The following is a 27,506-nucleotide window of genomic DNA, read 5'->3' on the forward strand; positions in this document are numbered from 1 at the left end:
CGGGTGGCTTTTCTGATGGGGAAGGGAGGGTCTTTGGAGAAGACAGTAGCCAAGGGAGGTCTCTAGAGTAGCATTGCAGGACGACATGCATTGGAAGCGCTGCAAGAAGACTAAGATGTAGGATGGTTCACATCACTCACTGAGATGATGTAGAAAAGGAGGCCTTCAGCCAAGAATTAACTTTCTTCCCAACTGTAATGTTGTGGAAAGGAGACACATGATTATATTGATGGATCAATTTATTAGAAGTTATTGCTGGATAAGGAATATCATGACCCTACACTGAATGAATGTTTGTATTTGTAGTATTTTTACCCTAATTCACATCTTCCTTTGCTGTCCCTGTGTCAATCCCCTGTGACGCCGCACCTGCAGCTTTATTAAGGTTCCCTGTGCTTTCAGCTTGTGAATAACGGTGAGGGCTCTGCACTGACCCCTTTGCTACTCAGCATCTATGAGACAAATGTCCGTACAGCTTGCTATTGTGACTCATTGCCTAATGCATAAGCTGATCTTGTATTCTTACTACTGTGGTTCTTATCCAAGCCAATTCTATAATGAAAATTCCATCTCATTATACCAACTGCTTTGAGAAACTCAAACTATAACATCTGTGACATTCACTTCATCTCTCCAGTCTGCAAACCCACAAATGAAGCCTAATATATAGCCCCGCATGAAATTTCTTAGAAAAATAAAACCATGAAGCTAATGAGCTTTGATTTGTACATCTTTTTGCTACTTTCTGTGGATTGACTCCTAATGTTATCGTTTTGTTTATAAATGACTCTAAACATATGCTATAACTAATTATATCAGCTGCTGAGATATACAAAGAGAAATACGAAGAATGCAAAGAGTTGTACTGTGGGGGCGGGGAGAAAGTATACTTTCTTGATAGCCCAAGTAGTTCAGGCTGTTTCTGGCTGGTTTCAGGGCAGCCCAGAGTGGCCAATGTGCCAGCTCAGTGCCAGGCGGCATGTGAAAGAAGAAGCACAGAAGTTAAGGCTTAGTTTGGGTTTGGGTTGTTTGGTTTCAGTTCTTGTGGGGCTTAGGGTGGGATTGGTTTTATTTGTTTTTGTTGATGATGTTGATGTTTTGCAGTCAAAGTCAACAGCTAAGAGTGAAAGTGTTAGGGGATTGAGACGTGGGGCTCTTCTACCTGGACTCTTTCTCACAGGGGAGCTGAGCAAGCTGAGGCCAGCTGCACACAACAGACATTCCGTACTCTACGTAGCTGCACAGTGGGTGTCAGGGAGCAGCCTTGACAAAAATACCTCTTGCCAGAGTAGGGGCACTGGAATTTAGAAATATAATAAGGAATACAAAGACGCATTTAAAATTAATGAAACAGAAACATATAGAATAGTACCAGGAGAGAGTTCCAGTGAATACGGAAATTGCCCGTGTTTAATTTCCAATTGCTTAAAATAACCCTGACCCCAAAAGGTAGGAGTAAGACCAAAAAAAAAAAAAAAACTACATTAACATGATACAAGGAAAAGAACAGACCAGTTGAAGGTCACAGGCTACATCCACAGTTCAACATTCTGTTGATAGAACAAAACAAGTCACACTCACATCCCAGACTAAAACATTCTATGGGCAAACCACTCCCTAGGAGGAATCCAGCGTTTTCTCCACAAAAGAACTGGACCCCTATAGTCTGATCCTCCGACTTTTGTTTGAGGTAGAAACATATCTACTTCTCTATTCCTAAAATACAAGGTCTGGCTATTAGCCACACCTGTTGACAATAACCTCGAGAGAGCAGAACTAGCTGATCTATATCTAGGTGGCATCTTTGAAGTAGAAACACAGTAACCTTGAAGGAATAGAGTTAAGTTCCAACTCTCTGACCTTTGGTCAACATAGAAAAAGGCTCACATTTTTGGGCCTCCATCACTGGGTCTGCGTAGATGAATGAAAACAGCTCAGGCCTCCATGAGCTTGTCTGGTCAAAAGCATTTTGAGATAGTTACACTATCGAGGTTTTCCTGGCCGTCATCCATTTACTTGAATGTTACTGACCTCAGAAATTTTCTCTTTTCTACATAACAGAACCGAGTCATTGTTGAATTACTTTACTGTTTCAGATTTCCAGGCAGGATCTCTATAACCAAATGAATTACCTGAACCTAGGGTAGACTAGATTTAGTGAGGAATATTCAAATAAATTATTAGGACAATTGAAGAAGTCTACCTATTACTCTTTAGAGTAATAATGATAGTTTTATGGTTGGGTTTAGGAAAATGTCCTTACTTTAAACAGAAAGCACTTTAAATCATAGACAAGGTAAGTGCCATGATGTCTGCAAGTTATTTTTAAATAATTCAGCCCGGAAATAAGCACTGCATAGGGATGTGGGTTGTGTGTAGAGATGGGGGAGGGCAGATGGCAAATGTTTGTAGATGACAGACATTAAGTATAGGAATTTCATTGTACTATTCTTTTAACTTCTCTGTTGAAAAGAGTAATTTCATAATAAAAAATTTGTGATGAGATAAAGTAGTAAAGGACCTAAGGGAAAGCTGTTGTATTAAATAATCCCCACCTGCTAACTCATGCGGCATGACATATCCGTATCTTATTGGCATACTGAATTGATGACAGTAGAGAATCAAAAGTGTTACAGACAAAATAGCATTGTGATTTAAATACTCATATGTTTTATTTTACATATAGCTACTATTTGATGAAAAGAATTTATCTTATTTGGTGTTTCTATCTTAAGAAATGTGGGAAATTTCCTTTCAGTTTAGCGCTCCCAAGAGTCGCGCTTTATACAGTAGATGCAGACAAACCTTGATACGACTGTTGGGGGCTTTCTTCCAGTGCTGGGATCAAATCCAGGGCCTTATGGATGCTAGAAAAACACTCTACCACTAAGCTACAGTCCCAACTCACTTTAATAATTTTGAAAAGTAAAACAAATTTAATTAATTAAAGTGAATAGTAAATAATTCTTCTGTAACAGTGAGTCTAGCCTCCCGAGTGATTAGAACTGACGGTCACCACTCCACACCATTTCCTCATCTCGCCTGGTACCTCCTGCTCGCTCAGAAAGCCATCTTAGGAGTGTATCTTTATGCATTTAAGATTAATACTTATTAAAATTATGTATGTTATAGTTAAAATAAAACTAATAATTTTAAGTACATACCTATTTCCTGAAGCAATGTAAAATGTTCTATGTAGCTCTTAGACTTCATAAAATATCTATTATGGCATGTTTGAAGGGAACAAAATGAAACTTTAGGACTTTAAAAGTCATAAGCAACAACACATTCCTTTTCTTAGAATCGTTTCTTATAGAGTAGGTTCTTCTCTTGAGACAATTACCAATCTGCTGTGAGCTCTCCAAACCAAACACCAACTTCTCTGCACCAAACACAGCTCTCCCCTCAAAGGGAACAAAAATAGATTATTCAAGTGTCTGATCTGAGCGACTGTGGCCTAGGACTACAGACATTCCATGTGCAGAATGTCTTATGCTCATAAGCGCTTTATAGTTAGGGAACAAAAGAAAGTCATAAATCAAGGCAGTCCTCAAATACAGCAGTGGAAACTAGTAGATGGGCCCCAGCAAAGCCGGGAAGCTCTGTCATGGGTTTCAGGTGCTGTCTGACAGCATTCTTGGCTTTTGGGTTGGTGGGAGCTGGGAGTCTGTTGATATATCCCAAAGGTCTTATCTGGTAATCAGGGTGGTGTTAGATCAGACACAGAAGTAGGCAATAAATGGCTCTAGTGGGGCCTAAACATAGCACAAGACCCTTTGACTCACGGCCTGCAGTGTTCCAGCCTGCTCAACAGTAGCTCTAATCTGTCAGCCTTGTGGCCTCTTTAAACACAGGTGCTGGGTGTTCCTGGTGCCAGAACTGGAACCCAGGACCTGTGTGCATTAGACGAGTACATTACCACCGAAGCATTCCAGCTCTCCGCAATCACAGTGTAGACCCCTTCCCACAGATGTGGGGTCCTTCTGAGAACAGCACAGTACACCCAGACTGTACACCTTATGTGTGCACCCTGTTTCAGTAAGGGATACTCAGGGTCATTAATCCTTTGAGAAGCCCCTTTTAATCTTCAAAGAAGCATGCAAATTTGTATTGTGTATATAGTTGCAACAGGGGTACAAATTGAATTATCATTTGTTTTTTGAAAATGTACTATGAGGAAGTATGTGCACAAAGCATAAAAGTTCCTTTTCCATTGGTAATGACTGTTAGTCCAGCTTCCTGAAGAAGCAGTGTAGATGCCTGGCCAGTTTGGCTGGCAAAGGGAAGTACCACACAATGGTCTAGGATGGCGGCTTTAATTATTGGCAGATTGTTTGCATGGGAAATTAGAAAACATCAGAAACTGCATCTTAGGAAAGAGTTAGCACTGTGCACTAGTTAGCCAGAGAATGGAAGAAATGCAGAACTCCTCATTCACCTTTGGCTTTCCACTCCACTCACCACAGACTAAGTTTTGAGGAATTGAGGCAGAGGGCAGAAAACTCCCATGGAGGAGAAGATGAAGCTGTTTCCCAGGCCCTTGGCTGGCTAAAGAAATCAAAATGAGTCCTTGAGACCTGCTGGTTACAATGCTATACAGATTGTATGTTTGCTTGCTTTACCTGTAACCGGTACATGAAGAAACAATGCAATAAGATGCTTTGAAGATCTTAAATTGGAATCAAGTGTTATGGAGCAGTACTAAAAATTATGCATTTTATTTAGTGGAAAACTGGGAGCCAGCTCAGCAGTGGTGGCACACGCCTTTAATTCCAGCACTCAGAAGGCAGGGGCAGGCAGATCTCTGTGAGTTCAAGGCCAGCCTGCTCTAAAGAATGAGTTCCGGGATAGCCAGGGCTACACAGATAGTCCTATCTCAAACCCACCCACCCAAAAAAGAAAGAAAGGGAAAACTGGACACCAATCAGATGCTCCTTAGAGTTTATTACATGCAAGTTCTCATGGTTTCACTTCTGCTGTGGCACATGCCTTAGGGGATTACAGCCTAGCTTTAAATTCCCATTTCCAGTAAAATTTGAGCTTCTCCCTCTCTTCCTCCCTCCTTCCATCCCTCTGTCTGTCTCCCTCCCTCCCAATCTTCCTGCATCAGATAATCATATTTTAAAACATACAGAGAAAGTCTATAAATCATCTCTCTGGCACCTGATAACCTTCGTAGATGGAAATCTCGGAGAATCCGTCTCACCAGGCAGCAGTAACTGTCATACCACAGCAGAGGCCGACAGCAGATGCTGCCCGATCCTGGATGCCAACATGTTTGACTAGTTTTGTTCTTAATACTTGATGGCCTCTGTTTCTTCAGCTCATCCTGGAAAGTCCAGGAGTTTAGCTCCAGGCTCAGAAGACAAGCCAGGTGACTAACAGACTAGAGTGAGGGGAGATAGGGTGTAGCTGAGTGTTGGATACAGAAGTGAACCCACTAACAGCGAAAAGGAGCTCTGTGGCTAGGAGCTTAGTACAGCTGCTGTGGAAGAGTAAATGCAAAGAAACTGAACCCAACAGCTTCGTCATTGGTAGAGGCAAGATCCTGAAAGTTCAGTAAATCTGTAACAATACAGTACAATAGTAATTGTCTCTAGCCAGGACTCTGCATTGTAAGCAAATCAAATTGCACCTTGTATTGGAACATAGAGAAAAGCATGGAAGGCCATCTCCAAAATCATCCTGTGCCCAGTTAAGCCTTTGCACACCAGACTTCGATAACAGTGGTCTGGAAAATGAACTTGGGCGGAATACTTCCTTTTCTGATTACATCAAGAGTAAGGCATAATTGTTTGTGTCTTTTGTTATTTCTATTGCGTTAGTGTGCTCTAAGCCTCCAACTCTTGAGAAGTCCTCCCAGCTGATTCACTTCACTTGTATGGGTGCTATGTAGGAAAGTATTAGCGCTTCTCTCCCTCTCGATCTCTATGTGAGCATCACTGAAGGGAAAGGTCATTGCTATAAGATGTGTTTTCACCTATGCTACGATGGGTGCACTCCGGGGACAAGAGAGAAAACGCTATGTGTGGCCACATCAACTCTAGTACCTGGAATAACACAGATCATCCTGATTAAAATCAGTGGATCACAAATGAAAACAAAGAAATTGTTAAATAAATTAATAAAACCTGTACTTGGGATGCTGGTACTGGAGATAGTGGGGAACTTATCAGAATTTGATTATGAACAGATTCTGGTGTGATGAGAGAGAGAGAGAGAGAGAGAGAGAGAGAGAGAGAGAGAGAGAGACGACCGAAGGAAGGAGGTTCAGGAAGGATGATGAGACCTTCTTGCTGACTCTTGAGTCCACCAATTGCTGTCTGACTGGCGTGGTCTACTGCTATCTATATACTTTTTCTCTTTTTTTATTGAAAAGAGATTCTTTTTCATAGACTGTATTTTGATTACAGTTTCTCTCCCCTGGTCCTCCCAAATCCTCCCCACTTCCCCACTCACCCAAATCTACAAACTCTCTCAGAATACAAACAAACATCTAAAAAACTAATAGTAAAATAAAAACAAACCTAGATTGAACAAAATAAACATGGGGGTGTCAAAAAAAAGCACATGAAACGCGTACAGCTGCTGAGATGCACACATTTACAAACACAGAAAACCCATAAAACCAAAATCATGAACCATAACGTGTAAGCAAAAGATCTATGAAGTTTAGGAAAATGTCCATAAAGCATTGTGAGACAAAAACTTTCAAAATCCCCCAAGTTCGTGTTGTGTTGGCCACCTATGGCTGGTTTGAATTCCCAGTAAGACTCCCTTGGGAGAACTGATTTAGACTTCAAGTTTCAATGTCGAGATGAGGACAAAGAAGTTTGAACTATGAGCAACTTTCATACGTGACCTTTGCCCTCTTATACTCTCACTCAGACTGACATATCTCAGTGACTAACTGCAAATATTAAAGATCATAAATCTTTTTATAATTTGCAGAAAGAAATTCTGGACCAGCAACAGCGCGAGCGGAATGATACGAGCTTTCGTGGCGCGTGCATGTTTTGCACTGAGGAATTCCATGGAAACAGGTTCGCTATTCTGCAACTTTCAGAAATGCTTTAGACCAATCTTTCATCTCTGCCCTTTATTAAAGGATTTTTTTTTTAACTTGGATTAGAGCAAACCTCAACCCTGCATCAAATGATAACTCATCTTAGCCTTTGTTTTGTGGTTTGCTTGGGTCTTTCCTGGATATTCATACAGCCTTACATTTGCGTATGTCTTCAAAAACCCCAGTCTGTCCTAACTTCTCCAAGACTTCATGACATCTCACTCCCCAGATTGTCTGAGGTGTTTTATCTCGTATAGTATTTGCCACAACTGATACTTTGCTCAAGCGGCTGCAGGATTTAAAAGAAAACTAGCCGTTGATGATTTGGGACAGATGCTTAGATGGTGCGACTTTGTTCTCTAAGTCAGTGGAGAACTTCGTGAGGGGAGCTTGGGCAGCACCTGCCAGGCAAGGTTGGCGGTGACACTCCTGAGGGATGTCCCCTCCCATGCTGCTCCTCAGGCAGTGGTGAGGCTGCTGAGGGAAATGGAGGAGGTTAGTAAAGACACCTCTCAGTTCCCAGTTCTGCCATAGACTTATCTTTCTTAAACAAGTACACTCTGGATTCTTATGTATTTCTAGTTGGATAGAACTAAGTTGTTTGGTCCTTAGTGCTGTCAGGGAGGGGCAGCTGTGCAGAACTCATGCTGTCTTTCCTGGGAGGCCTTTCTTAACCTCATTTGTCCAAACCACAAAACTGGAGGAAAAAAAGAAAAAAAAAGACCTGACAACATATGAGGCGAAACTAGGAAGGAAGATGGAAGGAGACAGAGAGCTTCGTTTCTAAAGTGGACTGAGGAAAAACGGAGAAGGAAAGTGTTTGAAATAATGTTTTAAGTAAAACTTCAATTCTATCTAGAATGTTTTAATTATAGTCATAATTATTAGATGCCTTTAAGTTCCATTGTGAATATAAGAAAATATAATAACCGTGAAAGCCAGAAGTTTCTCCATAACTTCTTGAAGTAAAGCTGTGTGATTAATGATAAAATTAACATTATAAAGAAGGTAAGAAGTTGAACTACTAAAGTTGTTGTGTATTTAATTTCCTGGAAATTAAAGTTAATTGATGAAAAGCTAATTTAAAGTAGTGATTTTGGTGACTCATCTTGGCTGGTCTTAAAGAACCTCAGAATCTGGGAGCTAAAGCAGACAGTGCCATCTTCAGCCAGACAGCAGAGACTCCCCTGCCCTTGCCAGCTTGCTGCTGTGCCCAGAAAAATTAGTGCAGTGTATCCTGGCCTGCCCTGGCCTTCCTGTCTCAGGCTCATGGGATGAATCACCCAATTTGGAGTTAGGTAGTAAACCACTTAGGTATCAATAGGATGTATAAAAGAATGTGACTAAAGGCCTTGGTTCATACAATTAGGAGGAGGTCAAAAGCTCCACAGATATACCTTTTGCAATATGGGGATCTCAGAAAACTAGTGGCAAACTTAGTCCCAATCTGAAGGCCTGGGAACCCCAAGTACCAGTGATAGTGATATCTCAGAGTGTTAAGGACAGAAGATAAATATATGTCCATCTCCCTCTCCAACCCCTTAATGGGCTATCCGGCTCGCTCTGGTGAGAGGACTTGTCTTTATTCACTGTTCCTATGTATGGACAGTTTCTTCTAGAAACATCCTCAGAAATACACCCACACACAATGCCTTGCTAGCTACAAGGCCTTTCCTTAAGTAGACAAGTTGACACATAAATTGGCTATCACGGTAATGGAGAGCCAAGCCCCTTGATTGCGCTACCTATACCTAGTGTCCTTTCAATGCCTGAATGTCGAATTCCCAGGAAGTCCTGGTAACCCACTAAAAACCAGAAGGACATCAGTCTGTTCCCCAGCCCAGAGCCCGGAGCCAAGTGAAGACCCTTAGCTCCATAATAACCTCTCTTGATAACATCTGTAGCTACTCTGCCTCCCAAGTCTTAAGTGGGCATGGAAACCTTGGGAAGATAGCAGGGAGGCGAGGCAGGAAACTTTTTAAACTCTCTGAGCCTTCATAATAGAGCTCACACTGTGTAATAAACCTCATGCCCTCACTCTCGATGTCTAGATGCCTGTCCGACAGGCCCCAGAGAGTCAGAGGAAGACTAAGCCTCAAACACACATTCAGAGTGAACTGCAAAGGCTAGAACCAGGGGAAGCATCCCAGTACCTTTGCAGCTCGTCAGCCATCTGCCGGATCTGTGTCCAATTCAAAGCTTGTATGTTACTCTAAATGCCCTGCTCAGGCCTGCTACTCTTAGAAAGGACCTTACAGTCAGAATGGCACGGGGCTTGCTGCAGTGGAACCCATAAACTGGTCCTGAGAACAGTGCTACCCCGGCTCCCCTGAGTCAACTCTCTTAGACTCCAGAGGCCACTGTTCACAGGGATTTGGGATGCCTCTAACCTCACACTCCTTCAACCGGCCTTTGGTGTTGGTCCCATCTACTAGACCTTAGACTTCAGGCCTTTAATCTGCAGAGGCTGAGGGAGGACTGGGCTTCCATGAGTACATTCAGTACAACTCATATCAACCAGAGACCTTGGATCCCTAACTTGGAGGAGTGGGAAAGCTGCCAGCTCATCTACCTTGAGGCAGCTGCTGGGAACGGTAGTAGGAAAGTGAAAGTTGATCAGTATGTCTATGTCCTATTTAAATAGCAGTAAGAAGTCTGGTGTGCAGCGGTTGTGCAATAGGATGACTATACCTAGTGCTAATGAATTGTATATTACAAAAAACTAAACAACAGCATTTGAATGATCCATGTTAGAGCAAATATAACTAAAGCACTATACAATATCTATGTATCAAAATGCTATATTGTAATCAATAAACTTGTACATCATTACATTTTTGCACAGAAGTTAAAATAAATTCGAATTTATAAATCAAGTTTCTCTTTGTGAGAAGCTAGTCTTCAGGCTGATAATTGTGCTTCCAGGTTATCATGACCCTTGCAGACAACATCTATTACCTTTGGGTTCATAATCTGTCTGATGCTGTACTGGGTAAACGTCCAAGATCACATATCACAGACAAGGCCATCTTTCTGCTAGCCAGTTGCCTCTTTTCTTCTCCATTGTATCAGTCAAGATTTTCCAAAAGAACAGAACCAACGTGTGTCATAAGGGAATGTGTGGGAAGGTTTATTAGTGGAATTGCCTCATGCCTTTACAGAAGCTGAGCAGTCCCACAGTTGTAGCAAGCTTTCTTGTTGGACTGTCTTTGGATTGCCAGCCCCTAAATACCAACACGGAAACTTCTTATTAGTTATGAAAGCTTGGCCATTGACCTAGGCTTATCCCACTACCTCTTATAACTTAAATTAACCTGTTTTTATTAATGTGCATTCTGCTACGTGGCTCCGTTACCTCTACTCTGTGCCATATATTCAACATCTTCAGTGTCTCACTGGTGTCTCACTGGCATGATCCCTTTGCTTCTTCCCAGAGTTCTCTCTCTTCCTGGAAAAATCCTGCTTATTCTCTCCTGCCTAGCTGTTGGCCATTCAGCTCTTTATTAAGCCAATCACAATGACTTGTCTTCACACTATGCAAACAAATATCCCACAGCACACGGTAGACCATCTAAAAGTCAAGAGACAGAAGTGCTCTGTGTAGATCCACAGAGCTCAGAATCAGAAGAGTTCAGAGTGTAACGCATTTCAAGGCCTAAGGCCTGAGAGTTCTGGGACCACTGATGTAAATGGGAGTCTCAGGGCCAGAGAGCCTGGAATTACAGTATCTGCGAGATAGAAATTAATAGTATCTTAACCCCAGAAGACAGAGACCACTGAGGGCGGGCTTCCTGCTTCTACACGCGCATGCACACCAGTCTGGGAAAGCACCCTCACCACACACACCAAATGCTTTCCTTGTTCTCTAGTGTTCCTTATACCAGTAAAGTTCATGCTAAAAGTAACCATCATTCTCATGGTGAGTTGGGAAAGCATCATTTATTTACTAGATTAAAGAACAGGACATGAGCTCCTACCAGGTCTGATCCTGGCGGTGTCAGAAAATGGACGTGTGTGTTCGCACATCGTTAGCGTATCCATCTTAAGAAGTCTCAGTGTTTACGTCAGTATTCAGTACTTGCTTGTCCTCTGACTAGTCGTTGTTATATAAATGCTATTTCTACCCTGATTTGCTCCTACATTATAAATTATAGAGACTGTTCATATTCCTTCATAGGTCTGTTCTGTTGAACCACATGGCCAGAGAACACGCTTTCAACATTGGCTTGCCAGACAACATTGTAAACTGCGCTGAATTCCTCCACACATTACAGAAGAAACTGGATAAGTAGGTGCTCTTGAAACACAGACCGAACCTAACTGAATCTTAGAAACTTCTGAATTTTTACAATTGATTTTAATAAAATTAATTAAATTTAGAATTAAATAAGTAAAAGTTAATTGTTTATTGCATTGTGGGAATCTGCATCTTTTTGGTACTGTGTGTTTTTTGTCTAGATTATATTGCCTTCTAGTGAGTTTTTAACTTTTTGTATTTAAATACATGATTTATGAAAATACCATGTAAGTTACATCATGAAAAATATCCTCACTGTGATCTATATTAGTTACTTTTCTCATTGCTGTGACCAAAATACCTGGCAAGTCACAACCCATGGAAGAGAGGGGGTGTTATTTTGGCATATAGTTTCCAGGGATGACAGCCATCATGGCAGTGAAGGTACGGCTACTGGGACAGGAGCCGACTGATCACAGTGTTTGCATTGGTCACAGTCTGGATACAGAACAATCCTTGCCACAGTTTCAACTGAACAGCCATATGTAGACCACTACAAAGGAAACCATACCGTGTTTTCTACAAAGCCAAGTGGATAAAGGGAGGGAGAAATTCATGGAAGGGCCCTTGTTTGTTTTGTATAACCCAAACAAATAAATGTTAAATTAAAAATAGGGTTCTTGTAGCAACTGTTCAAGATGTGTTTAACAATGTCTGTGTGTTTTAGTTTACAGTGTTTGTACTGTGAGAAGACCTTCAGAGACAAAAACACACTTAAAGATCACATGAGAAAAAAGCAGCATCGTAGGATCAACCCAAAGAACAGAGACTATGACCGATTTTATGTCATCAATTACTTGGTAAGTCATGTTTTTCATAGTTTAAAATTTTATTACAATACTGAAAACAAAATCTACCCGCAGGCCAACTAGTGTCTGAATAATGAATAAACTGGTACAAAGGTTAAAACGACAGGCATTATCAGGAATTAGCAGTGGCTTCCAAAGCAACTGAGATGGTTGTCTTTGGATTGGCAGATGTGTCTACAGTAAAGATGCTTTGTCTCCCAAACGCAGTGTTTTCCACTCACAGTCTGGAGTCAAGGCCAGAGAGTTGTGTTCTGTTTGTAAATGCATTTCTTGAGCACTGGATGTGCTAGGTGCCTCACAAGGTTAACTCTTACTCTTCCCCCATCGCTCCACTAGATGATCCGCCGTTATCCTCAAAGTAAGATGTGCATCTATGTCATTGCAAGTTTCAGAGAAATAGTTCCATTTTAACTGGGCAAGAATTTTTCTTGTTTTTCTGGTGACCCATGCCAACTACGTTAAATGCCTTGAAGTCCAAAGTCTCTATCCTGATTGCTACCCGCTATTGATGACTTCTTTGAGGACAAGAAAAGGTCTTCTGTTAGAGACAGTCACTAGGGTTATTTAAAGTTCTGGGAGGGGGTTTTGAACTGACATGAGGACTGGAGAATGCTACCAGGCTTGCCCTTAATATTTTTAATTGTATATAATGAAGTATACTGCCCATACATAGAAGAAGATTAATTAATTCTACAGAAAGATGAAATTTTGATTCTGATATTTTCTAAAGCAAAGATTGTTTTGTTTTTGTTTTTCCCCTCTCAGTATAAGTAACTTTAAAATCCAAACCTGTTGCTTTGTGAGCACTGATAGACTATTATCCACCATTTTGTGTGTTGGATAGGAAGCAGTGTTCATGATTTGTGTTGGAAATCTCTGTACTAATGTGCACCTTTTATGTATCTTTTTTGTTTTGTTTTGTTTTGTTTTTCGAGACAGGGTTTCTCTGTGGTTTTGGAGCCTGTCCTGGAACTAGCTCTTGTAGACCAGGCTGGTCTCGAACTCACAGAGATCCGCCTGCCTCTGCCTCCCGAGTGCTGGGATTAAAGGCGTGCGCCACCACCACCTGGCTCCCTTTTATATGTCTTAACTTACTCACATAGTGTTAAACTGAAATTCTCCTCAAGAAGTAAGCTTAGCATGCATTTAAAGATTGACTCTGGGAACTTGCCAAGCTTTACTACGGATGTTTTACAGCCAGCACAAGGCAAAGGCACAGGCACCCTCTGAGTCCTTCACTCTTCTCAAGCCTTTCAGTCATGACTTCCTAGAGCGAAGCTGCTTCAGGGCCCAGCCTGCTCCTACAGGGAGGGCACTCCAGCACTGGTTGGAGCATGCAGCTGCTCCAGCAAGCTAGGAAAGCAATTTAATAGTTCTTCCTTCCGGGGCCCATTTGAACTAATATACAAGAACTGTAAATTAGCAGACACTGGATAGCTGGAGTCTTTACCTTGCAGGGAGACTTCAAAGGGTCCGCACGCTCGTAGTCTATCGGCATTTTAGAAAAGTGTGATACTTCAGTCCCTGAGCATCAAATAGTATGACTGGCTGTCAAGCTGAAATTGTTTATGAGTGCCAGCTGTCCCTAGGGGGAACATGATGGATTGCACTAACCACAGATTTGCTGTGGCAACCCATGACTCAAGAGAATACACTAGACTTAGTAAAGATGAAATGTGAGTGAAATCACAACTTGGGGGTAATATCGACTTAATCCCATTTTTAAAATAAGAACAGCGGACAGATCTTTCTATGGGCCAGGCACTATCGTAGGTATTTATATACTAGCTCATTTAACCGCATTCCCAGGACACAGGCATTAGCATGAAGCCTTCTCTACAGACAATGAGACCGGGGCTTAGTGAGGTTAAGTCATTCGCACAGGTTCGCATCACCAGGGTAGATCAGTTATCCACCACATCCATCCTCTTTCTTCACATGGTTGAGATGATGCTGGTGCCTTTTTGTACTCCTCAGAAGCATTGTGATTGTGATGGCCTGCTCCCTCTTGCCTTTTTTCTTGAAACAAACTCAAAAGTAAAGCTGGCTCTAATGTCTGCTTTATGATTCTCACCTACAACCATAGCACTTTTAGCCCAAGTATTGGAGTAAGTGGTTAATAAGTATGAAAACAATTAGGAAAAATTAAAGTGTATTCTGGTGCATTAGAACTTTTAAAAACTACAAAAATCCCCTTGGGAAGGGCAGGAGCGATGAAGTCCCTGAAATGTGGAACTGCTCTGAACTAGAGAAGTGCTCACCACACAGCTTAGCCTTACAGCATCCTAGGGATGCCTTACGAGTCTTCTTACAACTAACACACAGGATAATATTTAGGATGTACATGTAAGAGACTGTTCCAAATAGTATTAATATGTTGTTAGAGAAAAATTAGAGCCAGCAACCACTCAGAATCATGATAGTCTTATTTTAGATTTGCTAATGAACACTGTTTAATGTGAAGAACAAGTTGTTAACATGAAGAATAAATTCTAAACTTTTGCTTAAGTGATGAGTAGTGATGAAACCTTATTTTTAAAAAACAAAAGCAAAATAGTGAGAGTCGTTCATGGCATCTCCCTCAAGGGACACGGGCAAACGGCAGAGCTGTGTTCGTAATCTGCCATGTCTCCTCTGTCCGTTTCATGCACACCACGGATTTTCTTTTTTCTTTTCTTTTATTGTTTTTATTGAGCTATACATTTTTCTCTGCTCACCTTCCTCCCTCCTCCCCTTCTACCCTCTCCTGTGACACCCCCCATGCTCCCAATTTAATCAGGAGATATTGTCTTTTTTACCTTTCTATGTAGATCCATGTATGTCTATCTTAGGGTTCTCTTTGTTGTCTAAGTTGTCTGGGGTTGTGGAATGTAGATTTTTTTTTCTTTGCTTTATGTCTAAAAGCCACTTATGAATGAGTACATATTATGTTTGTCTTTCTGGGTCTGGGATACCTCATTCAATATGTTTTTTTTTCCAGACCCATCCATTTGCATGCGAATTTCAAGATGTCATTATTTTTTAACAATGTGTAGTACTCCATTGTATAAATGTACCACATTTTCTTTATCCATTCTTTGGTTGAGGGGCACCTAGGTTGTTTCCAGTTTCTACTATGAACATAGTTGAGCACATGTCCTTATGGTATAATTGAGCATTCTTTATTCAACAAATGGTGCTGGCATAACTGGATGTCAACATGTAGAAGAATGAAAATAGATCCGTATCTATATCCCCATGCACAAAATTCAGTCCAAATGGATAAAAGATCTCAACATAAAAGCAACCACACTGAACCTCATAGAAGAGAAAGTGGGAAGAACACTTGAACACATTGACACAGGAGACCACCTCCTAAATATAACCCCAGTAGCACAGACACTGAGAGAAACAATTAATAAGTGGGACCTCCTGAAACTAAGAAGCTTCTATAAAGCAAAGAACATGGTCAACAAGACAAAATGGCAACCTACAGAATGGGAAAGATCTTCACCAACTCCACGTCAGACAGAGGACTGATCTTTAAAATATCAAGAGAACTCAAGAAACTTGACATCAAAGGAACAAATAATCCAATTTTTAAAAGTACAGACCTAAACAGTGAACAGAAGAATCTAAAATGGCTGAAAGACACTTAAGGAAATGCTCAGCATCCTGTGCCATCAGAGAAATGCAAATCAAAACAACTCTGAGATTCCATCTTACACCTGTAAGAACAGCCAAGATCAAAATCACTGATGACAACTTAGGCTGGAGAGGATGTGGGATAAAGAGAACACTCCTGCATTGCTGGTGGGAGTGCAAGCTGGTACAGCTACTTTTGATATCAGTATGGCAATTTCTTAGAAAATTAGGAAACAACCTCCCTCTAGACCCAGGCTGGTGTGAACACACTCAATGAGGATCTTCTCCAAAATCAGCACTTGACCTCGTCTGTAGGACATATGAGAGAAGTCATCCATCATGGGGCTTCTTGCTCGCTACAAACACTTCTGGCATCTCCAGAGCATCCCAGATATCCTGGCAAGATGCTCGCCAGTATCATCAGAGGTAGAAGAATAAGGACAAAGAAGCTGTTTTCAGCTCCCCACCGAACGGAGCAAATTGACAAGTGCTGTGCTTCTTCTTGGGTGAGATCATGTCTATGCTTAAGTTGCACTAGCTTTCTAATGTAACAGACTTACAAACACATTGGCTTTCCTTCGCACAGTCTGGATCATCTACCTCAAGTCCTGCTTTGTTTCTTCATCAGCTGGAGTCCGGTGAAGAGTGGTGATTGTTAAGAGACAAGATCTTCCTAGCTTCAGTCAGATACTCCAGCCTCAGGGCCAGCAAACTGCTTGACATCACTGGGCTCCGGCCACACATTCCCAAGACACTCAGGCTTCAAGCCCAGAGTTTAGTAAAGGAAACTATTTCTATTGTGTTTTATCAATTTGGTCGGTTTTATTTTGTTTAATCTTAAAGTATATGAAGCCACAAAGGACAGATGTAGGTTCCTAGTCTGAAGAGTTTTGTTATTTCTTCACATTTATAGATCTGTCTCTTCCTCTGTTGTGTGTGTGTGTGTGTGTGTGTGTGTGAGAGAGAGAGAGAGAGAGAGAGAGAGAGACAGAGAGAGAGAGAGACAGAGAGACAGAGACAGAGACAAAAAGACAAAAAGGGACAGAGAGATTGGGGGTCAAGCCAGATGGAGGGTCCTGTTTGAGGGAGCTCTTTTCCCTTTTTCCTCCATCCTCTCGTTGCTCACAGGCCATCTGATGCAGAGGTTTGAGGGGGTGTTCTGAACATCTTTACAGACATGCCTTCCAAACTGTTTTTCTTGTGTTCTTAGCTTTCCTGACATGATTCATTAGCACAGTATCTTAATTAGAAAATCATGTGCCTTGTTTTTTCCGTGTTTTCCCCCTTTAGCTCTTGTCCCTAAGCAATTCCTACACTTTTAGGAAAGTGTAGACCACTGCCAAGTGCAAATTCCTTGTTTCCTAATATGCTAATGAAAATAGATTTTCCTCTTTGTCAAGTTTGGTAAATTTTAAACGTTGTATTATGAAGATAAATTGCTATAGGTTCTAGTGAACACTCAGAAAGCTGCAACATTGTGCTTGAGTTACAAAGTCTGACAGTGGGGAAATCAGTTTTCCTCTGCCTCCAAGCGTTTGCATCGTTTGCTCGTCTCCCTGGGGAGCATCGCAGGTGGCCACATCTTGAATGCCTCGCAGTGAAGAAAGTATGGCCATAAATCCTAGTCCAGAGAGACCAAGAATGGCATGAAAATTTTAATGTATTACCAGAAATTCTTGCCGAGACCCTGTGAATAGTGTTGAAGCGATTCTTTTTTTTTTTCTTTTTTAAATAATTCTTTTTATTAAGAAAAGAAGAAAAAAAAACATAAACAAAAAACAAGTTTCCACCTCCTCCCAGCCTCCCATCTCCCTCCCCCCCCTCCCACCCCTCTCCCCCTCCTCCCACTCCTCTACCCCTCCCCCCACTCCTCTCCCCCTCCCTCTTGTTGAAGCGATTCTTGACGCCCTCAGTAAGGTTCAGACACTTTATGATGACTCTACAGAGTACATTATAGAGTTCAAATTAGCTGTCTCTAATGACGGTACGGTAGATCTCAGCATGTCGGAGTTTATGCATCGCTTGGCTGATAAATAATGACAGCTTCAAAACCTCTCATTAAGTTGGTGAGTGATAGATTTTCCTGCTCCCTCTAAAGCATAATGGCACACATAATTCTTTGTTTTTAGCTAAATGAATACCTTTATTTTAGGGGGAAAGCATGTCCAAAACTGAGAAAATCTTGGTTACAGGATTCCAAAAGAAAACCATTGAATGAGAAGGATTACTATGCTCAGAGCCGGCCAGGCCATGGAGCTGTGCTCAGAGCCGGCCAGGCTACATAGCTGTGCTCAGAGCCAGACAGGCCACAGAGCTGTGTATAGAACTGGCCCTGCCAGATGCCTGTGCTCAGAGCAGGCCCAGCTGGGCTTGATCAAACCCATATCAGCTCCTTGAAAAGATGTCCAATGTCAGGCCCTCATCAGCTTTGGTATACAGATTTGATTGAGAGAAGGCAGGTCATAAAGAGGGGAAAACAGTTCAAAGGAGAAAATAGAAATGACTGGGCCAGAATAAACCATCTTAATGAACCTTCTGTGGGGCTTTGCTGACGCTCTGGCTTCCACACAAAGGCCCCAGAAGTGGAATCTATGCACTGACTGTAAAGGATAAGAGGATCTAACAGCTATTGAGTAGCTATCCATGCCCAGCGTGTGCTCGATGGATGCTATTTAGCTACCTCACAAAATCCTCTTAAAGTAATTGACCTCAAATTTTCCTTATTTTCAGTTACAATTTTAAAAAGTTTGTAGTATTGACTGTGGACAGAATCAGAAAATGTGATCAGGAACAGAGGCGATGTCTCCTTAGACATTCAAGGGGAGATGAATCGCATAGATATAAAAAGACACTCCCAAACATGCAACAGTGCTTGGGACACCTCCAACACGTGGAGGAATATAAAATACCTTGGTGCTTGGAACAGCAGTGTTATTATTTTATTTTCCATTTTTTGCGTTTCATACATCTGCATAATTTCAGTCACTCTCACCCACACTCCTCTTTCCTCACCTCCCCTCTCTCCCCCTTGCACCCTTCCTTCTTCTGTCAAATCTCCTGCCCTGCCCTTTCCCACCTTCCTGTTCTGCATGGCCAGTGAGTTTGGAGTTTCTTGCCTGCGGTTCTTCACTGGAGCAAGAGCAACTCATCAGTGGCTACACCACTGGAGAAAATCAGCTCCCCTCCAACCGCAGTTGATTGCCAATAGTCCCTCAGAGGGGCCTCATGGGCCCCTCAGCTGTGTGCGAGGAAAGGGTGAGGGGCTCAATAGTGTGCTAGCCTTGTGCAGATAAGCCCAGCACATTGAGTTCACGAATGCAGTGGCCATGCCATGCCCAGAGACATCTTTTGTTACTGAAGGAGGTTTATTTTAGACAGACGCGTCAGAGGAAGACTGAGTGGTTGTGTTCCAGCAGAGATGTGGAAGATCAGTGTTTCTGCAGAGCGTTCAAGAGTGAAGTGGATGCTGGGAGCAAGCGTGCAGCAGGAATATCAGCCTGGCTGGGACATCCTAAGGAAGAAAGGGGACAGTGGGAAATACGGAAGCAGAAGAAGCCAGGGCAGGGCGTGGAGGTACATAAACTATGGCAGGACCTCTGCATTGTGTTCTAACTGTAATGGGGAGCCATGAGAGGATTTCTGTGTCCGAAGAACTCTGCTCTTAGGAGATGGCTGTGGCTGCTGGTGAGGAAGAGACTACAGGAGAGCGAGAAAGGAAGCAACCCATGCAAGCGTACCCAACCACAGTCAAGGCAGCTATGAATGCAACCCAGTACAAAAATCCTAAACTTCCTTAAACGTTCTGAGATTGGGGAGCGGGGAGCAGTTTGTTGTTGCTATAGTTTGGTTTGGTTTGGTTTGGTTTAGTTTAGGGGATTTTTTTTATGTGTGTAATGTGCATGAGGGCTCATGTGCACGTCTGTGCAGAGGCCTAAAGTTAACGCTGCATGTCCTCCTTTACTCTCCTTGTTTACTGAAGCAGTTTCTCCCTGAACCCAGGATTCACCAATTATAGGTAGTCTTGCTAGCCAGCTGGCCCCAGGGGTTCCCCTATCTGGGCTTCCCAAGCGCCGGGATTGCAGGTGATCATCATGCCTCCCTGCTGTTGCTGGAGGTTCTGGGGATCCAAAGCCTGATTTTCATTCTTGTGCAGCAAGTGCGTTATCCCTGAGCCATTTCCTCGGCACCAAGTGCTGACAGCCGTGGTGGTTAACGTTTTTGTGGGGGTGGCAACTTGATGGTGTCGTTCTCAAGAGTGAAGTCTGGGGATGGTAGCGTCACTTCACAGTGTCAAAGACTAGGACACACTGCCAGGAGACAATTTAGGGTCTTTCCCTGGTGCAGTGGTTTTCTTTTCAACAACAACAAAAACGCAGATCCTCAAGTGATTCTAATGTACATCCAGGGTTGAGAACCAGTGATTTAAACTTAAGAGAGTGAGGGGAGAAAATCATGATTACAAAGCTATTGCTCTTTCTCCAAAAACAAACAAATATTTTTACTGTTGTGGTTTTTAACATTTATTTTAGGATTTCTCCATCTCAATCGTGGTAGTGAACTTTTCAAACAGACCTCACTGTGCTGCTTCAAAACTGTTTGAGTTTGTTTCAGTGATGCTGCTGCTGCTAAAGTTCTGTGTTTATGTGTTTAGCTACTCACTGTTTGCAGTTTTCACCTCTTCTTAATCTATCTCAACTCTCTGTTCTTCCCACAAAGGAACTCGGGAAATCCTGGGAAGAGGTGCAGCTGGAAGATGACCGCGAGCTGCTGGACCTCCCGGAAGAGTAAGGCGTGCCTGCTGCTGCTGGTTAATCACATGTTGAAGAACATGCAGACAGTTCTTTAATTTGGTCTATAATTGTCATTCCAGAGAGAGAATAAAAAGACAGTCTCTTGAGCCAAGCATTCTTTCATGAAATGGCAAGATTTTAAAATTAACATAAATTTCACATAAAAATCACTAAAGATATTTTTGAGAGACTTGGTTTGGGTTTGTTTTTTACTTTCTGCTTTTTAATACAGAGAGCAGAACACACAAACACAGTAATTAGGTCAGAACGCATATATATTGTCAGCATCTTAGACAGAAACCTGCTGAAGATATGGTAACAGTGAAGCCAGAGATGCGATTAAGGCTTTCAGATTTCTTCATAGTCTTTTCTGCTATACATAAAATATCATCAAAGGGAATTTGGATAAGGAAAGTAAATTCATGCTTTGAGTGATATATGTACTAATACAGTTGTTGCCAGTTTACTACCTGATCCTTCCAGCCGTCCCTCTGCAGTGGTCCTGTGCGGTAGTGAAGCCGTGTTGCGAACAGGTTAGATAGCTTGTCTCTGGTCACAGTGAGACAGCCATGGCACCGAATGAGACTTCCCATTCTGTGACAGAGATTTCCAGTTATCCTCTGCACCGCCCATCCGCAGCTCCTTCCTTAGCAATATAAACCTGCGCACCATCCGGGTGCTGTGTGCCACACAAACAAAAGGCTTCCCCGGCCTGTCCTGCAGCTGGATGTGGCCTTTAACTACACTTTGGCTACAGAGATCTGAGTACGTTAAAGTACATTGCGAGTCCAGCAGCCAGAGCTGCAGTATGCACCACCCTCCTCGCTTCCCCAATCACTACAACTCTAAGTACCTAGTGAGAAGAAAAAGATTTTGGTTTCATTGCGACCATCATGGAAGCTGGTGCTCCATCACTGCTAATGGGGGCTTAAAACCTAACTAGTCACATCTTCAGATGAGGAAGCAGAGGCCTTGGGCCACATCCTCTCCCTGCCTTCGTGCCCCTAAGTTGGCTAGCTAGGCCCCGCATCTAAATGATCCCATAACTCCCAAACAGCTTGACCAAAAGGGTTGTGCGCTGCCCACCATGGGTGCTGGGAACCAGACTCGAGTCGTCTGTAAAAGTAGGACTTGCTCTTAACCCCTCAGCCATCTCTTCTGCCCAATATTTACTGGTTTTCAGTCCGAAGTTGAGTTTCTAACGTCCCATGAGAAAATGTCCTGATTTAAATATGTATTTCCTTATCTTCACACTGGCAGATTTTCGGGTCAGATCTGGTTGGCGATTGGCTGTGTGTGTGCTCTTATTTGTGGGTGGTTATACCTGTGAGAGGCCTTGGAGGCTGGATAGGGCACTGGATGGCCTCCTCTGTTACTCAGGGAGATCTCTTGTGTGTTCTGGACTAGACTGAAATCCAGCAAGCTCGGGTGCCCCTCCGGTCTATACCTTCCGCAAAGGTGGGGTTACAGGTCATGGGTCCTGGGACCCAAACTCTAGTCCCCGTGATTGTGAATCAAGCCCTCAGTTGAGCCATCTCTCCAGCCCATATGCCCTGTGGGTCATCATTCTATAACATACAATGTAGCATTTGCCCTATTTAAAATAACCCATGATTCCCTGAAATACATGTGTAGCCTTCCCTCGTGAAAGCCCAGTGCCAACATGTCGGCTCACATGTGCACTGAGTGCCTTTGGCCAGTGAGAGAGCATCCCATCTCTAGATAGGTGTCCTTTATAATTAAACTGCTTTGTCGGTGGAAAATCCCACACCAATCCCATTCTCCAATTATGGTTCAGAGAGTGCAGATGGAGAAAGAGGGGAGGTGCCTACTCGCTCTTTCTTGTCACCTCTTGATGTACTTGGAATCTCAGCCGCTGCCTCTGAAGGTTATAACTGCGTGTGACAGTCTTTACCAAAGTGTCAGACTCAGGGACACCAGCACAACTCGTATGCGGTGCACCCTCCCGTGGAAAAGATCACCATGTTTTCTGTCCTCTGTTTTTAATCCAGTGACTGGTCTGACTGGCAAGAATACCCTGTCTGCGCTGTCTGTCTATTTTGTGAAAAGCAAGAAGAAACGATAGATCAATTGTATGTGCACATGAAGGTGAGATGCTTTTGTCTCCTTGCTATTGTTTCATTCTGACAGTGTGAGGTTGATCACTGGACCCTCATTTACTCAGTGCGATAGTTTATGTTGATTGTCAAGTTGACAGGACCTAGGCGCCCCTAGCAGGATCCTCTGGCAAGAATGAGGGCCTTTCTTGCTTAGGTCCACTTAGGGAGCACACCTACCCTAACTGTGGACATCTCCGCGCTTCATGGACCGGGTCCCAGACCCAGGACAAGAGAAGTGAGCAGCAGTGTGTGTCAGCTTCTGCCTCTTCATTTCTCCCTGAAGGTTTACTGTTTTGTTTTTGTCAGGGCATGTTAATGTCACCATGGAGACAGGCAAGACACTAAAGCACACATCCTCCCGTCATATTCCATTCCTGAAAGTGCCCTGGAAAGACAGCAGGCACAGGCCAGGTCCATCCAGGAGCACAAGCATGGAGCAGTACCAGAATGAACAGGGGAACACTAACTTAGGTGCTCCCACCTTGAGGTGCTCACCTGGTAATTCTAGCTCAGAGGTTGAGAATTGCACACGCAATTGCAATACCCAAATATAGTGGCTTCTGGGGATTTTTTTCTGGCTTTCTTTGCTGTTGAGTAGGATAGAAAGAACAGGGGACTTGCTACTCACAAAGGTCAAGAGTGAAACTGGATATAATTTGGGTTTAGAGCCACTTTGGGAACCAGAAATTAGAAAGAAGAAACGTAGGCACATTCCTGGTCTGTTTGCCCTCTGGGTATCATGTTTATATTAAGGTGAAGCTTGACACTAGTAATTCTGAACCTTATTACCTCACTGTAACCCCAAGATCCCCCCTGAATGTGACTGTGACCCTATCTGAATGCTGGGGTGAAGAAAGAGTATATAATGATGCATGACAGTATCACAACTTGGGAATAATAATAACAGGATATCTCTGAGGAGTTCTGACATTCTCTCCCTGCCTTCTCAGCTCACTGTCTATGGTTTACACCTCTTCTTCACTCTCCATGATGCCTCCTCATTTAGAAACACTGTGCTTAGTTGTGCAAAACAAGGACCTGGACAAAGCTAGAAAGAGGAATGTTTGTCTATAATAAGTTAGGAGTTATTATAGTTATAATACCACTAGGGTAGAGATCTATAGATCTATAGATAGATCACCATATAGGAGCGACCTCTTTGGTATTCCCATAGATGTCATTGATCCTGCAGTCACTCTGGGTGGTAGCATGTCGTGAATTCCCGAGCATCCTGCGTCTAGCGGTACTGCACCGAATGCTGTCACAGTGAACTAGATTTTTCTTTCTGTGAGCTTGTAAGTTTGAGCATTTCCACAGATAGCTGGAGAAAGGAGACAGGCATAACACAGCCAGTCTCTGCACGGTGGCAGTCCTAAGGAAGCAGGTTGATGACGAGAGGGAAGTGACATTACAAACGGAAGCTGACACGCGTGGACATCACTTGCTTTTGGTTCTCTAAGACCTGGTTCTGGAATCATGGTCCAGATGCCCTGTGAACACCAGCACACCTTAGCACACGCTTCTATCAGCCTAGCTATTTCAGACCTGGGAAACCAAAAGCCACTTCAATAGGCTGTAACTAATTAAAATGTTTAACTGATTTGTGTGACGTCTGTGGATTGCGCTTTAAAGAACTGCTGACCACGAAGGGAAGCATTGAGAGTCAAAAGATTTCTAAAGCAGAAATCAAGCCCCTGTGAATCAGATGTCTGTTTATAACTTCAGCCTGGAAGATTAAATAATTCATATGCTTACAAATATATTCCTCTTTTTTAGGACACACATGGGTTTGATCTCCTCAGAATAAAGTCAGAGCTCGGTAAGTTCGGTTGAGAAGTTTTCCGTGACGCTGCACTCTGTGAACTGTCCTGTAAATGGTGCCGTGTGCTGTCAGAATGTCTGTCTCCATGCAGGCACCCATACGAGAACTCGCTAAAGCAATGATTCTTGACCCTCTTGAATTCTAATCTCCAAAGATTTGTTTTTAATTTCACATACTTTCTTCTGCTCTCCCACATAGATGGGTGCTTTAATAAAATACAAGAAGAGGCTAGCAGGAAGAGCCTGGGTTGTTTGGGGCTTGGGATTTTAATTATAATTTATTTGTTTTGTTTCTGAGCCAGGGCTTCATTCACTATGCAGCTCTGGCTGGCCTGGAACCTGCCATGTAAATCAGGGCTGGCTTCAAACACAAATCAAAGGTAGTGCTACCATACCCGGATAAGAGCTCAGCTCCTGAAAGTCAGCCTACAGCAGTGTCCAACCCCAGCACTTACAGTTTCTATGACACGAGACCTCAGGGCAGGAAATACAGAAACATATGCACAAAAACATGCACTGCAGTGCTTAGCAGAATAGCTGCCATTAGTCGGTACAGATGTGACCAATTATATTGCTCTGGGGTGACTGCCGTGGAAGGATTAGATGTTGAGACATAAATTACGCATTTCCTACTGGGCCTAATATATCCACTGGCTACTTTGCTGAGCTCCTGGACGTGTGCCTTTGCTTTGCCGCTCTTGTAGATATGCATATATGTTGCACACACAGTTGGTTTGCCAGTGAAGACAGTTGGCTGTGGAACCCCCTGCCTGCTGTGAGACCATGCCTCCACCACTTCCCAGCTGCAAGATCATGAACGGGTTCCTAATGAGTAACATCGCTGTAATGATTCCGCCTATGTGATGACGGTTTGGAAGTTCAAATGTATTACGACATGGAACGTGGTTAGCTTAGAACACAGCATGGAAGTCCTATATTGGTTAATTAGGACAGTATCTCCTATAAGAATTGTAGCAATAGATTTTTAATGTATTCATTATAAAAATAGTGAATATTGTGGAACTATAGCTTTCAATATATCCCATATTATCCCATGGATATTTAAGCTTTCATGTATCAATTTAAAATAAATTTAATTTCTTAAAGGAAATAATGGCAGTGCAGAGATAATGCTGAAGGTTATCTAATGATTTTCAGGATTAAATTTCTATCAGCAAGTGAAGCTGGTCAACTTCATCCGAAGGCAAGTTCACCAGTGCAGATGCTACGGTTGCCATGCGAAGTTCAGATCCAAGACCGAGTTGAGGGCCCACATGGAGGAAGCTAAGCACGCCTCCCTACTTCCTGACAGGAAGACGTGGGATCAGCTGGAGTAAGTCGCTGAGCTGGACGCAGACCCCTGTGCCCTGTCCTTCTGGTTGTGTATTTACCTAACTTCTTTAAGCTCAGAAATACATGTGAACCTGGGAGGTATGAGTCTGTAAAGTGTATATGACTTAGAAAGACATAACCATTACTCTGTAATTTAATTGGGTAGTCATGTATAAGCTATAGTTCAGTATCGAAGTAGATACAAACTTCCTTTCCCTATCTGATGCTCATCTGTCCATCTTTTTAATGACTGCCAGATTTCCCATTGAATAGTATAACCTAACTTGTTCCGTTGTTTCTTACCTCTGCTATTATAAGTAATAATAGAATAAATAATTGTATGAGTGTATTTGTGCACTCCCCTAAGTATACCATTTAGATAAAAATTGCTCTGTCCGTGACACGTACATCATGGAGCTTCTGGTGTACATATTCCATATTAGTCGGCACTTTAAAAACAGTATGCATTTTTTCTGTGATATGAACCTATTGAAATAAGTGCTGTCAAATTTCCCAAGTATCATTTGCCAGTTTAACCCTTCTGTCATTATTCTCACATCATTCTTAACATCAGCAGAGAGAGTGGGATGCTAGCTGCCTAAACATTTTACCATCCTCAGAGGATATTAAACTACGCCTCCACAGAACTCTGGCCAAATCACCGTAGTTTTCCTTATTTGGAAAACCTCCAGTTTATGCGGGCCAGAGTCAGCAGTCTGTGGAAATGCCACCCTGTTCTTCATTCTCACACAGACTAATGATGAAGGAACTAGTCATCAATAGACTTTTGTTGGGTGTTTAAAAAGTTTACTTTTGGGAAAAAAAATAGCCATTTTGAGCTTAGTTCGAGTTTGGGAAGGAGCCAGGACTTTGAGGAAATGAACAGGGATGCTGTTTTTAGCTGTAACAGAGTGGCCTGGTACTGGAGCAGGTTGTCTGCACTGCTGGTGGCCCTTTCATGATAGACACTGAGCTGAGTGGCCCGCTAGCAAGGCCGGGACCCATCAGGCTCAGGTCAGACAGGAATCTCCTGGGAACTTTGCTCATTGGTTATTCGGTGTGTCTCTGGTTGCTTCCAGATATTACTTCCCCACCTACGAGAATGACACTCTCCTGTGTACACTGTCTGACAGTGAAAGTGACCTCACCGCTCAAGAGCGCGATGAAAATGTCCCTGTCATCAGTGAGGATACATCCAAGCTGCGCGCTTTGAAACGGAGCAGTGTTTTGAACCAACTGCTCCTCCAGGAATGCCTGTAGAACTAGAGAAACTGCTGCAGACTCGGGTTGTGTGCTTTTCTCCTGAGGCAGATGGGAAAGAGCTCAGATCTGATTGCCAGCAAAGCACCGCTCATTGCTGAAATCATGCTCGACTTAATGAAACTCTCCTCAAGAAAAAGAGCAAAAATAAAATGTGTCTTTCTTTTTTGGACTGGGGTCTCTTTCTATCACCCCCACCATACTGCCTTGAGGCAGGGCCTCTCACTGAACCTAGAGCTGACTGACAGACAGTAAAGCCCTGTGTCCCCTGTGGCCTCCCCGTCTACACAGAGCTGGGATTACACAGGTGTTGGGATTCAGATTCAGGTCCCCAAACTGCCCTAGCAAACCCTCTTATCCATTAAGCCCTCTCTCTGTGGCTCTAAA

General features: G+C 42.8%; 1 protein-coding gene across 2 annotated transcripts in view; it reads left to right on the plus strand.

The window, feature by feature from the left end:
* Positions 1–27,289, plus strand: part of Znf277 (zinc finger protein 277) — an 89,607-nt gene extending 62,318 nt beyond the window's left edge. For both annotated transcript variants that reach the window (XM_041658425.1, XM_041658426.1), the window contains exons 5-12: positions 6,952–7,043; positions 11,244–11,354; positions 12,031–12,163; positions 20,513–20,580; positions 22,599–22,695; positions 24,483–24,525; positions 25,686–25,860; positions 26,939–27,289. In XM_041658425.1, the coding sequence (XP_041514359.1) occupies positions 6,952–7,043; positions 11,244–11,354; positions 12,031–12,163; positions 20,513–20,580; positions 22,599–22,695; positions 24,483–24,525; positions 25,686–25,860; positions 26,939–27,119 (900 nt within the window). In that variant the 3' untranslated portion in view covers positions 27,120–27,289. The remainder of the gene's footprint in view (positions 1–6,951; positions 7,044–11,243; positions 11,355–12,030; positions 12,164–20,512; positions 20,581–22,598; positions 22,696–24,482; positions 24,526–25,685; positions 25,861–26,938) is intronic.
* Positions 27,290–27,506: the final 217 nt, after the last annotated feature.

This window comes from Microtus oregoni, unplaced genomic scaffold (genome assembly GCF_018167655.1).
Source record: "Microtus oregoni isolate MIOR12 unplaced genomic scaffold, Mior012 000009F_ref0000495, whole genome shotgun sequence".
NCBI lineage: Eukaryota > Metazoa > Chordata > Mammalia > Rodentia > Cricetidae > Microtus > Microtus oregoni.